The sequence below is a fragment of the Octopus bimaculoides genome, chromosome 9 (genome assembly GCF_046866305.1).
Source record: "Octopus bimaculoides isolate indiv1 chromosome 9, ASM4686630v1, whole genome shotgun sequence".
Classification (NCBI taxonomy): Eukaryota; Metazoa; Mollusca; class Cephalopoda; order Octopoda; family Octopodidae; genus Octopus; species Octopus bimaculoides.
In genome coordinates this window covers 33,038,061-33,051,815 of record NC_142936.1, presented here as the reverse complement: position 1 = coordinate 33,051,815, position 13,755 = coordinate 33,038,061, and the positions used below count along the sequence as shown (strand labels likewise).

The 13,755-nt window shown below is 36.7% G+C and overlaps 2 protein-coding genes across 2 annotated transcripts in view; one reads left to right on the top strand and one right to left on the bottom strand.

Moving 5' to 3' along the window:
- Positions 1–5,730, bottom strand: part of LOC106869896 (mediator of RNA polymerase II transcription subunit 1) — a 75,650-nt gene extending 69,920 nt beyond the window's left edge. Inside the window, exon 1 of the mRNA XM_089357361.1 lies at positions 5,698–5,730. Coding sequence (XP_089213487.1) covers positions 5,698–5,729 — 32 coding nt within the window. The 5' untranslated portion in view covers position 5,730. The remainder of the gene's footprint in view (positions 1–5,697) is intronic.
- On the top strand, positions 175–13,302 carry LOC106882000 (uncharacterized). The gene is made up of 2 exons (XM_014932541.3): positions 175–313; positions 7,959–13,302. Exons 1-2 carry the CDS (start codon positions 219–221, stop codon positions 12,514–12,516), a joined length of 4,653 nt encoding a protein of 1,550 aa, XP_014788027.1. The 5' UTR covers positions 175–218; the 3' UTR covers positions 12,517–13,302.
- Positions 13,303–13,755: the final 453 nt, after the last annotated feature.

Genomic DNA, 13,755 nt, shown 5'->3' with positions numbered 1-13,755 from the left:
TCCAACTACCCCTATGCATCTCAGCTCACCACAGCCACTTCTATTTTGCATTAAATTCTTTTTTCTCCTTGTGTGATCAGCATCAGTTATATTGGCTCTTCTCCTTCCTTACAAAATTGGATGAGGAAAAAAAATCATTTATAAATATATCTCTATACCCTGTGTTAATGTATAATGAAGTATTACTTTTATTTTATTTTGTTTAAGCCGAGTTTGATATGAGTGACATCACCAATCTGAAGTGCCGCGTCTGTACTGCTCTTGATGGACAGTCGTTTTGTTCTGATGAATATGCATCTAAAGTATTTCACCAGTATGTATAGCATTACTTTCATTCTAATTCTATATCAGTAACTCTTTGTTTTGTAAGTAATATGTAGGAGCTTCATAATGCTGCATGTAATCTTTAAACTATCAAGTTGGATAATTTCTCAACTGCTGTACCAGTGTATTTCCTTCATTTATCTTATGTACCTCATACATGCTTACATTTTCCAAATGATGTTACCAGTTCACACAAAAGCATTCTGACTAGCAAAACCTTAAATGTATTTGTTCTTCCCACCTCTTTTACTGCTACGTCAATAGTTTCTGCTCATTTGAATGTTCCCACATTCCTATTACTATAAATAAAACCTTTTTCTCATGTACTAAATACTTTGTCCAAGGTTTCATTCCAAGAACTTCACTGTTTGCTTGACTTCTTGCTCACATTTTCTTTACAAGCTTCTTTATCAAGATGTTTGTTGGTACTGCAATTCTTTGAGCTGTTTTTAAATGAAGTAGGAAAACTGACAAATAGCAGATCCTTTCAGGGTGATGGCCCTGCTCGATATGTAGAAAAGGTGTCGAGAGAAACTCCATGAGGTGTACTCAGTACAGGCTATGGACACATAAGAAGTGCAGTGGTATCACTGGACAACTAACAGAGAAGATAGTCTTTACACATGGCAGATGTGCAAGTACATTAAACACCGGGATTGTACAAAAAATAGATCCCTAGAAGTAGTAGACAGTTTTTGTTACTTAGGTGATCAAGTTAGTAGTTGGAGTGGTTGTTCCAAAAGCATAGCTGCTAGAATAAGAATAGGCTGAGCTAAGTTTAGAAAGCTACTTCCTCTGTTAGTAACAAAGGGCCTCTCAGAGTGAAAGGCAGATTGTATGATGCCTGTGTATGAACAGTTATGCTACATGACAGTGAGGCATGGGCTGTGACTACTGAGGATATGCAAAAACTTGAAAGAAATGAAGCCAGTATGCTTCGCTGGATGGGTAATGTCAGTGTGCATATATGACAGAGTGTGAGTGATATGAGAGAAAAACTGGGTATACATAGCATCAGATGTAGTGTGCAAGAGAGAAGACTGTACTGGCATGGCCATATAATGCATATGAATGAAGACAATTGCATCAAAAGGTGCTGATCTCTAGTGGTGAGAAACGATCTACAGATGTTGGGACTCACAGAGGGAATGACAGGGGAGCAAGACTCCTGGTGGTTTGCTGTGCTTAAAAAGACACATCAAACTAAGTGAAAAGTGTAGTTGCACTTGCATACAGTCTCATTCCCTGCACTCCTCTCCAACTGAGCATCCCTAATTTTGTGGGCTTGTAGATGCTGGTGGCATGTAAAAAGCACCCATGCCAGTACTGCATAAAAGCATTCAATACACTCTGTAAAGTGGTTGGCATTAGGAAGGGCATACAGCTGTAGAGACCATGCCAAAACAGGCATGGAGCCTGAACAGCTCTTCAGCTGGTCATCTTCTGTCAAACTGTCCAACCCATGTCAGCCTGGAAAATGGACATTAAATGATGATTATGGTAATGGTGGTGATGTTAATGATGATGTTTTCTGTTTACATCTAGATAGAAAAACTTTTTAATATTTTCCTAAGTAATATTAAGAGTAACTGACTTAAATAAGGGTGGGCTTATATAACTGATCTAATATTCTCCATATAATCTTTAAATGGTTTTAACTAGATTGTACTAGTTCTGTTACTGAAGTGGTATTATGAATGTTTGTTCATTTTCCTTTTTTTTTCTACTAATTCTTACACCATAATTCCTTCAGGTTTTTTAGTGTTTACTTTAATTCCTTTAATAATATTATTATTATGGGCATATCTTGTTACCTCTCAACAACAATATTTGCTATTCTTTTTCAAGTCTTTCTAATATCTTATATGTCTAGCTTATAAATATCCTATACTTCATATCCATTTATATTGGGTCATCCCACAAATAATGCAGCTTTTCATACTTCTTTCATTTTTCAACATTAAGATAAACAAATCTTTTTTAATCTAAAATATATATATATACTCTCCTTCATTTTCTATAATGTACTTCCATCTGTCTGGTAGACTTGCAAGGCCCCTCTTCCAAAACCCATTGACCCAATTTCCTGACTTTTACAGTGGCATGCAGGTTTCTGTGATGAAAAGTTCTCCCCCAGTACTGTTCTGATCTCGTCTACTGAATTCATATTTTTTCTGTTCAAATGATTTTGAAGACTGCGGAATAAATGATAATCAGATGGGGCAGTGTCCTGCGAACATGGTGGGTGGGGCATCATCTCCCATTCATACTGCTCCAGCCTTTGGAATGTCATCCTCACTGTATGTGGCTGAGCATTATCCTGATGGAAGAACACCTTTCATCTTAAAACCAAAGATGGCCGTTTTTCTTTTAGCACTGATTTAAGCTGCTCAAGCTGCTCACAGTAAATCTCCTTTGTTATCATTTGGTTTGGGTTTAAAAGTTCAAAGCAGAATAAGCCTTTCATATCCTTCCAAACAGATAACAACACTTTATGTGGGTGGAAGCCTTCTTTAGCTTGGGGTGCTGGTGTTTCTCCTTTCCCTACCCACTGTCTTTGGTGCTTGACATTTTTATAGAGAACCTATTTCTTGTCGCCAGTCACTATTCAGTCCAAAAAAGGTTCATTTGTGAGGTGTGGCAGCAAAGAAGAGCACACATTCGTTCTCTGCATTCGATTAGACTCGGAAAGTTTGTAAGGAACCCATTGACCCAATTTCCTGACTTTTACAGTGGCATGCAGGTTTCTATGAATTGTTGAATGACCATATCCAAGCTTCTCTACTTGTTCCTCAATAGTTACCAGGATTTGCGGGATGTCCTTGTTGAGCTGTACAAACCTTCCAGGATGCAAAGCTTGTCTTCTAGGCTGTAGTTTCTAGCTCAGTATTTCTGGAACCACCACTGACACTGGCTTCCACTTATTGTCCAATCTCCATATATTGCATTAATATTCCTCACACTTTCCGTTGCAATGCTCCTCTTTCACTTCCATTATAGCTTTGAGAAAATAACTGTTAAAATCAAACTGCACTCTTCAAAACTTGCACTAAGAATAAGCAAGTAAAATTACTACCTGCTTTAATAGCAAGTTGATGCAGGTATTTTATCCTGTCTCCCTCTGACTTTTAGTTCATGCAATTGAAAAACAGTGTTATTTATGGGATGACCTAGTATTATATTTAACATCAGTGGTCAATGAGTTTAAATACAGCTAGAATTCTTGACATATTTCATCACCACCTCCCCATTCCTATCCTTTCTTTCCTTTATCTTCTCCTTCCCTTATCAACGAGCATGTGCAGTTTTTCAGATTTCCAAATCTGGTTAACAATATTCACGAGTTTCTGTTGGAAAGGGTTGGATTGTTTAATCCTTTAGTATTTAAACTGGCCATATCAGACCCAAATATTCTATCTGTTTTATGTTTATACCAACCACTTCCAGCCTCTCACAGCTGCACTACAATGTAATTCTAAAAATAAACAATCACATCATCAAAATCTCTAAGTTACAAGATAATGCATGATTAATTCAAAGCAGTGTGAATAAATAAGTATCACATTTGACAGTGTAATCTGAATGTTAAAGGGTTAAGGAGTTTAATGTTCAGGATCATGTTAAGAATATTCTCTTCAAATTTATCCAAAGGGTGATTATGTGGTGGAGATATACAGGCCCCAAAAGTTCTACAGTATATTTCGCTTCTAAGAATCTTCCATTATTGTTGTCAAAGTTGAGAGACTACTATTTCACTCTAGAAATAAGGGCATTTATTTTTGTATAGCACCAATACTAGGAATGTCTTCCTGGTTGTTGTTGGTAGTAAAGTTTTTGGGAGATAGTTTCAGATATTACTTGTCCAAGCTGAAACTTCTCTAGATTGGTGTTAAGTGAACTCACCAAAAAGGGGTATTAATATTAAATGTTATGCCCAAATGCACCACACTTTATCAGAATTTTTTGACTTTATCCAGTAAAACATTCTACTCTCAATCTTTACTGTGTAAACAAAACAAGAAAGTTTCTCTCCCCTGTGTTGTTCCCCATCATTAACACCTCACTTGTATCAACCCCCACCTCTTGTATCACTTCACTTATTCTAACCACCCCCAATGTCCCTTCAGTGCATGTCTCGATACATGTTCAACACCATCTTTCTCACTATTGCTCTCTTCATCTTACTCTCTCAAACACCTTTCTTTATCTTACTCTCTAACTTGCTCTCCTTTCTCTTCCAGCTTGGGTATTCATAAATCTACTCTACAGCAGGACACCTATCCTTGTCCCTCTTAACTTTTGATCTCACAAGTAGCACAATGCCACAACCACTCAATACTACTTTCCCCCTCCCAGCCAAGGAGTTTTGTCTTGCAAGTTGCTTGGTGACCCTATTGGTGCAGTTGCCACATAAAAAGCACCCAGTACTTGGTTGACATTAGAAAGGGTATCCATACCGAAACAGACAATGGTGCCTGGTACAGCTCCCAGCCATACCAGCTCCTGTCAAACTGTCCAACCCATGCCAAAATGGAAAATAGACGTTAAATGATCACCCCCACACCTCTACCAGAAATCATCATCATCATCATTTAATGTCCGCTTTCCATGCTAGCATGGGTTGGACGATTTGACTGAGGACTGGTGAACCAGATGGCTACACCAGGCTCCAATCTAATTTGGCAGAGTTTCTACAGTTGGATGCCCTTCCTAACGCCAACCACTCCAAGAGTGTAGTGGGTGCTTTTACGTGCCACTGGCATGAAGGCCAGTCAGGCGGTACTGGCAACGGCCACGCTCAAAATGGTGTATTTTACGTACCACCTGCACAGGAGCCAGTCCAGCAGCACTGGCAATGACCTCATTCGAATGTCTTTTCACATGCCACCGTCACAAGTGCCAGGAAGGTGACACTGGTAATGACTGCACTCAAATGATGCTATTTATATGCCACTGGCACGGAAGCCAGACAGCTGCTCTGGCAACGATCACGCTTGGATGGTGCTCTTAGCGCTCCACTGGTACAGGTGCTTAACTCAAATTAATATACCTGCTTATAAAAAGTGGCAAATTGTTGGAAGTCAATATCTGGAATTAATTTTAGTAACAAAACAAACAGGTAAAACACATAAAAGGTTCCATTTTCATGTTTACTGTAAAGTTATAGCTTTCACACCAATTAATTTCACTTGTCCATGGATAAAACACCCAGGTAAAAATAACTGTAAATCCTTGGTATTTTATCACCCACCTTCTAATAGAATTTCAAGTTTATATGTAAAAAATTAAAGTTACAAAATAATACTGAGTCTGATCAAGCCAAACCAATGTGAATAAATAAGAATTACATTTGACAGAGTAATCATACATTACCTTTTGCCATCTTGGTTTTTCACAACTGTCATCAAAGGCCTCCATGAGGTTCAAGGTCCTTCAACAATTTGTCCCATGTCTTCCTCTTTTAGTAGGTCTTAAGTTATCATCATTTCTTTACACAGCTGTCCTCCTCTATACATGTCACATGTTCATACCAGTGTAGTCTTTATCTTGCACATTGCATCTAATTCCTCTTATATCCAGTTTTTCTCTTAGTACATTTGTGCTATACTATTCATGCACACTTCATTATACATCCAATGGAACATGCTAAGTCTTCTGCATTCAAGGCCCATGTCTCACTACCATGCAACATTGTGCTTCTAACTCAAACATCATGCAGTTTGCTCTTCACTCTGAGGGAAAAGTCTTTTGTTGTCAGCAGCAGTAGTAGCTCTGAACTTTCTCCAACCTGTTCTTCTGGCTACTATATTTTCAGAACAACTATCTCCCTAGTTAAATACTTCTAGGTAACAAAAGCTATCAACTACTTCTAGTGAGCCATTCAGGCATTTAAGAGAAACTATATCGGAGTATGTACTACTCCAATATATCACATTTAAAGCTTAAGTTCTCAGATAGCTTGTCTATAATTCCACTGCATTTATTGTGTGTCCATAGCTTACATGGAGCAATGGAGTTTATACCTGCTCCTTTTCTGCATATCAAGCAAGACCATCTCCCTGAAGTTACTAGTGTCCTGTCTTCTGTTACTAAAAACCTTCATCTTTGCTAGGTTTACTTTAAGACCTCTTGAGTCTAGGTTTAGTTTACATGCCTGGAATTTCTTATAAATTCAGCTATGAGAACTAGATCAGCAGCATATAGCATAGACATCCAGTCTGTAATGGGCTGTAGGACTATAATGAAAAGGAGGAGACTGAGGACTGAATCTTGGTGAACTCCTACCATCACATTAAATTTATCACTGAAATTAATTCTCACTTACTGCACCTTTCTACATAGCTTGTACTGCTCTGAAATGCAATTCATTTACATCATTCCTCAAATGACTACCAAATTACTGAGTGTGGTATCCTGTCAAATGCTAACCAAGTTTTTCCTCTGCAATTGCCTTCACTAGAAAGTTTGCATCTGTAGTTCCTCTTTCAGGGACAAAGCCACAACAGCAACTCATCTAAATCTCAATCATAAATTAGTTGTGTTATGATTCTCTCTCCGACTTCAATAATCTGATCCAGTAGTTTGATTCCTCTATAGTTTCCTCTCTCTAAGACATCTTCTTTGCCTTTGCGGCAGTTTACAACAACCAGCTATGTTACTTACAGGATGTGACACTTTCCTATATAACTTGATTAACTATCTAGATGGTAATTATATCCCTGATGGACCTGCAGCCTTCCCTCTCTTCATGTCCTTAATCACTCTATTTATCATACTATTGTCAGCTTGAATCTCTAGTTCCTCGGTAGGGTCATCATGAGATAGCTCCTCTTTATCCTATGCATTCTCCACACTCAGCATCAGCATCATTTAATGTCCATTTACCATGCTTGCATGGGTTGGGTGGTTTGACAGGAGCCAACCAGTTTTGGCATGGTTTTTATGGCTGGATGCCCTTCCTAACACCAACCACTTCTCATAATAGAATTTCTAAGCCATTTTATTGTTTTTCGTATTGATAGCGAATTTGTTTTCATCATTCCAAATACATTTCTGACCATTGACTTCTCAGTTCACAATCCTGAATACTTCACACCTCTTATCCTCGCATTGCATGTCTTCCATTCTGCCTTACCTTTAGCCAAGTTACCTGTCATCTAGCTTCTCTGCTAGCCATTTGCAAAAGTTCCTTACTATTACCTTCCTTCCAGGTTTTCTAAGCCTGTCTCTTACTCTTTACTACCTTATCAACTGTGCCATTCCACCACCATGTCACCTTCAGTTTGGCTGGGTTTTCCCCCAGCCACATGTCTGATTTGTAGCCTTGAACAGGTTATTTTGTAAAAAAGAAAAAAAACCTGTTGCACATATTAATCATCTAGATATGATTAATACTTATAATGGTGGCTTATTGTATTCGCTATATTTTCTCTTGATAAAATTTAGCTTTTTGCATTATGACATCATTATTTTGAGTAGTTTATTCTCTACCTTACTTGTCTGTCTGTAATAAATTCTCATTCTGATAATTCTAATCACCTTTACAATACTTTTGTGCTCACTTTTTGTTATATGTATTTGTACATTTATATATACATATATATATATTCCGCCCTTTCTTTTTTTTTTTTCAGATGCATGTCTATCCCTGTGTCATTGCGTGCAATTCTTAACAAAGTTCTAGGACAGCTGAAAAAGACAATTCCTGGGGTGAATGGCTCACATATGTTACATAATATGAACTTCTATTCCAAACACATGAGTAGCTTTATGTCAGTACATCATTCACGAGTTCAATCTATTTCAAATGACTATCGATTTTCTCTAAATCATTTGAACTATCCACATCGTTATGTAGCAGAAAAATACAAAAATAACTTGCCATACCTTGATCCTGCAAAGGCACCGCAAGAGCTGCTGGATGACATACGGGCAGATAAAGTGGCTCAGAACCCCCTGCTAGCAACTCTCCTTGATCAAGATACAGCAGCTGCATCTGATGTTCATAATAGTCCAATGTTGTCAAAATTGCTTGATGATCATACAACAGCCACTGCTTGCATGACAAATCCAACGAAAGTCCGAAAAGGTAAAAAGCGGAGAGCTGTATCAGAAATAATTGGACGCAGTCCTAAACAAAAGCATATGGAAGATAACGATATGGTTGAAGATGATCATCGGTCACTGATCGAAATTGATTCAAGCAGCCCTAGTTTGTCCAGTGCACTAAGTAACATCAGTAGTCCTCCTGAACATACTTCAGGTTCTATGGTTACTATAGACTTAACTGAAAATGGATCCTTAAACAGGGATAATGGAGCCAAAAGATTTTCCAATAACAACTCAAGTAGCTGCTTAAATAACCTTTCAGATAAATGTTACACAAAATCACAAAATATGAAAGGAGAGATGGTGTCAATCATGTTAGAAGATATTAAACCTGATGTGATAATTAAGAAAGAATCAGAAAAAAGTAACTGTTGTCATAATCTGAACAGTATGACAAAAAATGGTGTGTCTTCTCTGGAAGATCTCTTTAGTGATTCAGGCCAACCAATCAACCCTGATGAATTTACTAATAAAGCACAAATGTCTTCAAATGATTTTTTAGAAAATGGCACCCTGTCACGAACTAACTGTGAATTGCAAACCTCTACATATAGTGGAGAAACATTGGATTTTGGGAATGATCTCTTAAACCCTGTTAGTGTATATCCTGTTAATGATGATGAAGACATTTGCCTTGAAAAATGTGATAAAATAGCTTTTGGAACTGAAATTAATAATTTTGTTCTGGGAAAATCCAGTTTATTGAGTAACTCTTCTAGCAGTAATCTAGAAAAAAGTGGTTCTGGAAATTCTCGGCCAATTCCTATTCTAGAGAAACTTGGTGAGGATGTAAAAGGAGAAAGGGACATTATAAAACACAAGAATTCCATAGAAAGTGAAGCAAAAGTTTTGACTTTAAAAGAGGAAAGCAAATTAGATTGTTCTAACAATGTAATGAAAATACGCTTATGCACTCATGAGCTGAAGAAATCAGAAAATTGGAATTTGGTGCAAGACCTTCAAGTATCAAATTCAGCAAAAGGAAAAGAGAGTTTTGAACTTAGGTGCAATGTAGAATCCAAAGATTTTCCAAATGATAGTTTTAATCGAACTCTTAAGAATAACTCACCTCTCCATAAACATAGTGTTAATGTGCGGAACAAAGAATATCACAATAGTGATGCTAAAAGTGATAAATCAAAAAAGAAAGAGTCAAAGCACAATAGTGCAAATAATGATATTTCTGGAAAAAGGCGGAAAGAAGAGAGTAAAAAGGAAAGGAAGAAGCGCAAACAAGAAAAGAATGACGATTACTCGGAGATAGTACAGGGGGCTGTCTATCGATCTACACAAGTTGAATCGTCTTCTGACTCGAAGCCAATGCCGAAGTTAAAAATCACTAAAAGCTTCTTAAAATTATCTGTTGACAAAAAAGCATCAAATTTGACTGATTCTTCAAAACGTTCATTAGTTTCAATCAGTGAAAAAGTTTCTTCAAAGTATGATTCTTCTACTTCTGAAAAGTGCTCAAGATATGAGCAAATGGATAAATTGACTGGCTCATATTCTACTAGTCATTGTAGTAATTCAAGCAACAACAAAGAGTCGGAGAAGTGTCCCAAGCCTCACCGTGCCCCTCGCTCCTTAGCTTCTTCATCACACAGCTCACAGAATATAACTGTCAATAAAGCAGATTCTAAGCTTATGACAAAAACACCTACAGTTAAATTAAAACCTTTAGTAATGCCAGTTACATCAGGTTCATCTGTAAATGTGAGCTCAGTTCGGACACCTTCAGTGTATTCTAATGCTACTCCCTCAGGTAACAAAACAACTACAACCACTGTAGCTACCAGTACAATATTATCAACATCAGCTGTTTCTTCACTCTCTTCTACATCTCCAATTAGCCGTTCATTAACATCAAAAATGACGGCCTCTTCAATTGTCACCCAAAGTACTGTAAATAATACTTTGGCAAACAGCCCACACACAGAAAATAGTAATAGCAGTAATGTGTCTATATGTGCAACTACAGCCAGTAGTATTGGAAGTATTTCAAGCAGTTGTAGTAATTTCACAAACAATAGTAATAATAACCTTAACCTCTCCAGTTGCTGTAGTGTAAGCAGCAATAATAGTGGGAATAGTACTTCCAAAGAAATAAGCAATGCCAAAAACATTTCTATTACTACTACTAGTACGACTACTACTAGTATTATTACTAGTACTACTACTACTACTACTACTATTACTACTACTACTACTTCTTCTCCTACCACTACTTCTACGATTACAACTTCTATTACTACAACAAATGCTGCTGCACTTGGTACTGGCAGTACCAGCACCAGTAGTAGTGATAATAATTGTAGCAGCAGCAGCACCAGCTGCAGCAACCCCACCATTAATAATGTGAACACAAGTACTTGCCTCAACAAGACTAAAGCTGCTATAAGGTCTCGTAAAGGTTCATTATCAGCTGTGATTGATAAACTCACCAAGACAAGCACAACTAATGTTCATGTTAGTAGTGCTAATGATGGAGATATTTCTGCCAGATCAAACCCTAAAGAAGTTACGCCAACAGATGGGGATGATGATGATGATGATGATGATGATGACGATGATGATGATGATGATGATGATGAATCATTTTCTGAAAAATTTGCATCTAAGGCCATCACTACAATGACTTTAGTCAGTACATCATCAAAAGAACCACTCAATAGTAAAATAATTAACAAGGAAGTTCCAGTGTTAACAGGGAGCCGACATGAATCAATTGAAAAGAAAGAATTACGTTGCACTTCAAAACGAGACTGCCATTTATCAGTGAAAAGTGATCATTCAAACAAAAGCACGGGCAGCAGTTGTAATAGCAGTAGTAGTTCTGGTGGTGGTTACAGTAACAGCAGTAGTAGAACTAGTAGTATTAATAGTAATAATAGTTGTAGTAATAGCAGTAGTAGTAGTAGTAATAGTAGTAGTAGTAGTAGTAACAACAATAATAATAAGCAGCAGCTGTCAAACAAATCACATAAAGATTCTCGGTCAGCAACGTCTTCCACATCTAAAACACTTTCAAGAGAAAATGGATGTTACTCTGAGGACATACTTGAGTTATCTAGTCCTAGCCAAAGTCAATCTCCATTTTTGAATGAAACAATGAAGCTTGTTCAAAAGAAAGATGTGGAAGACCAATGCCTTGAATCACCTCAAAAATCAAATGAGAACAGTAAAGAAACCCCAAATGTTCATTCTAAATTATCAAGTGACTGGGATTGCTCCCAAGAGTCATCAAGATCTTCAGAGAATCTTGAAGTTGAAAACAAAGGTAGGTATATTTCAGAAAACAGCTCAAAACCTTGGAATAGGTTAGATTCGGTTGTAGAAGAGCCAGGGTGGTGTTCAAATAAACATTTAAATACTGCTAATGCAAATATAAAACAGTCTTCTTCTGACAAAACATGTTTTGATAATTCCAATAGCAGTGGAGAACGTGACATTTTAGACAGAGTATTGAATAACTGCCGAGATTTAGACAGCAGTAATGCTCCCTTACGGACTGACTCAGGGACCAAAGTCCATACTTCCATCCGGAGAATTAAGGGACATTTACAAGATGCTAAGTTTAATGGTGAAAATGAATTTTCTAAAATATACGAATCACACGTCCATTCAGCATTACGAAAAGATGAGGAAATTTCCTCAGGAGACTTTGAAAAACAAAAGGATTTTACAGGCAGTCAAGATGAAACATTAGTGCAAAAAAAAACCCTTTCTTCACTAAACCCAGTTAGCCCTGGCAGTGATGCCAGCAGTCCTGAAAATGGACTTATTATTGACTATGCATCATCGCCTAAGAATTCCCAACTGCAGCATCAAGTGGCTGTAGCTCAACATCAAAAACACCCCACAATACCAGCGATGTCATCATCAAAGGTTGATATTTTCAAATCTCACGATAGTAAACATAAATTTTCTAGTAGGTCTCCTACACCATCACCAAGACAGAAAAATCCCCTTCCTCTTTCACCTTCAGGTGTGCGTGAAATAAGTTTACATTCAAACTCCACTTCAGTTTCCTCCAGTCCTATTGATAATGATCTTATGGATGAAGCATTAATGATAACCTACTAGTAATTCTATAAAATTTTTCTTTATTAACATAAATATATGTTGGTGTGATGTTTAATAAATATCACACCTCCATATCTTCATGTATTTATAACACATATACAGACACATTAATATATATCAACTGTTTTTGTCTAAACACGTATTCAAATTTTAGTGTGTGTATCACTGGATGTCAATGCATTTAAATATGTCTATTTCCATATGTTACTTGATAGTTCTACATATGTTTATTGATATGTATGCATTGATCCTGACTTACTTGTCTGTGTGGTTGTGTCTGTCTGTGACTTATTTGGCGATTTTGTGGGAAGGGAGAAAACTGCTGCCACTTACATTTTACTTGTAAATTATAACTTTTCTTATCACTCCCCAAATTTCTGTGGAGTTAACTGGGTTAATTTCTGAGAAACTTCAATCCAGCATATATAGTTGATGTTTAAATATCAATAAATATGATTAAATTGTTGTTAACAGTATTGACAAGAATTTCCTAACTAATTGATTGGTGTTTAAGTGATTGTCAGAATACTAACAGCATTTGATTAGTTGTATATTTGATTGAATGTCAGTGTCAGCAGCACTCTCCCAATTAGGCAGTTTGTGTTTAAATGATTATAACAGTGTTAAGGATGGTTTTCCATTTTGCTGTTAATAACACCCCTCCTCTTCACTCTTATATTTAATTAGCTTTGTCAAAAAACTTACTTTATATTTCTCTCTTTTATCATTGTTACTGTTATTTTTAAGCGCCCTCAAAATGGTTGTTGAAAAATATGTAAACACTCATGAGCTGTTAGTCTGTCTTATTTCTTCAGTTTTAGAAATGTTACATACATACTTTGCATTTTGTTTCTTTGAAAACAATCTTTATTTAAATTATTCCTTTTCCTTCCATTATTAATGGGGTTTTTTAAGTAAGTAGTTGCCTTTTTGCTAACCCTGAACAATCTGGGTTAACTGTACAAATATTATACTTAGGAATTTAATTTCACTTAATACATTCAAATTCTGATTGTTTCCCAGCCAACAGGGAGCTTTCATGTGATTGCTCAACTTGTTAGAAATATCAGACAAATTGCATCCTACTATGGAAAGATAATATAACATTTACATATCTCTAAAATGACTTGGATGGTCATTTTTTTTTCTATATCGGGCTTTTCATTAATGTTGCCAGTGTTGGTCTCTTTAATTGTAACTTGAAAACACAGTAAATAATACTTCTGGTAAAACAGCCTG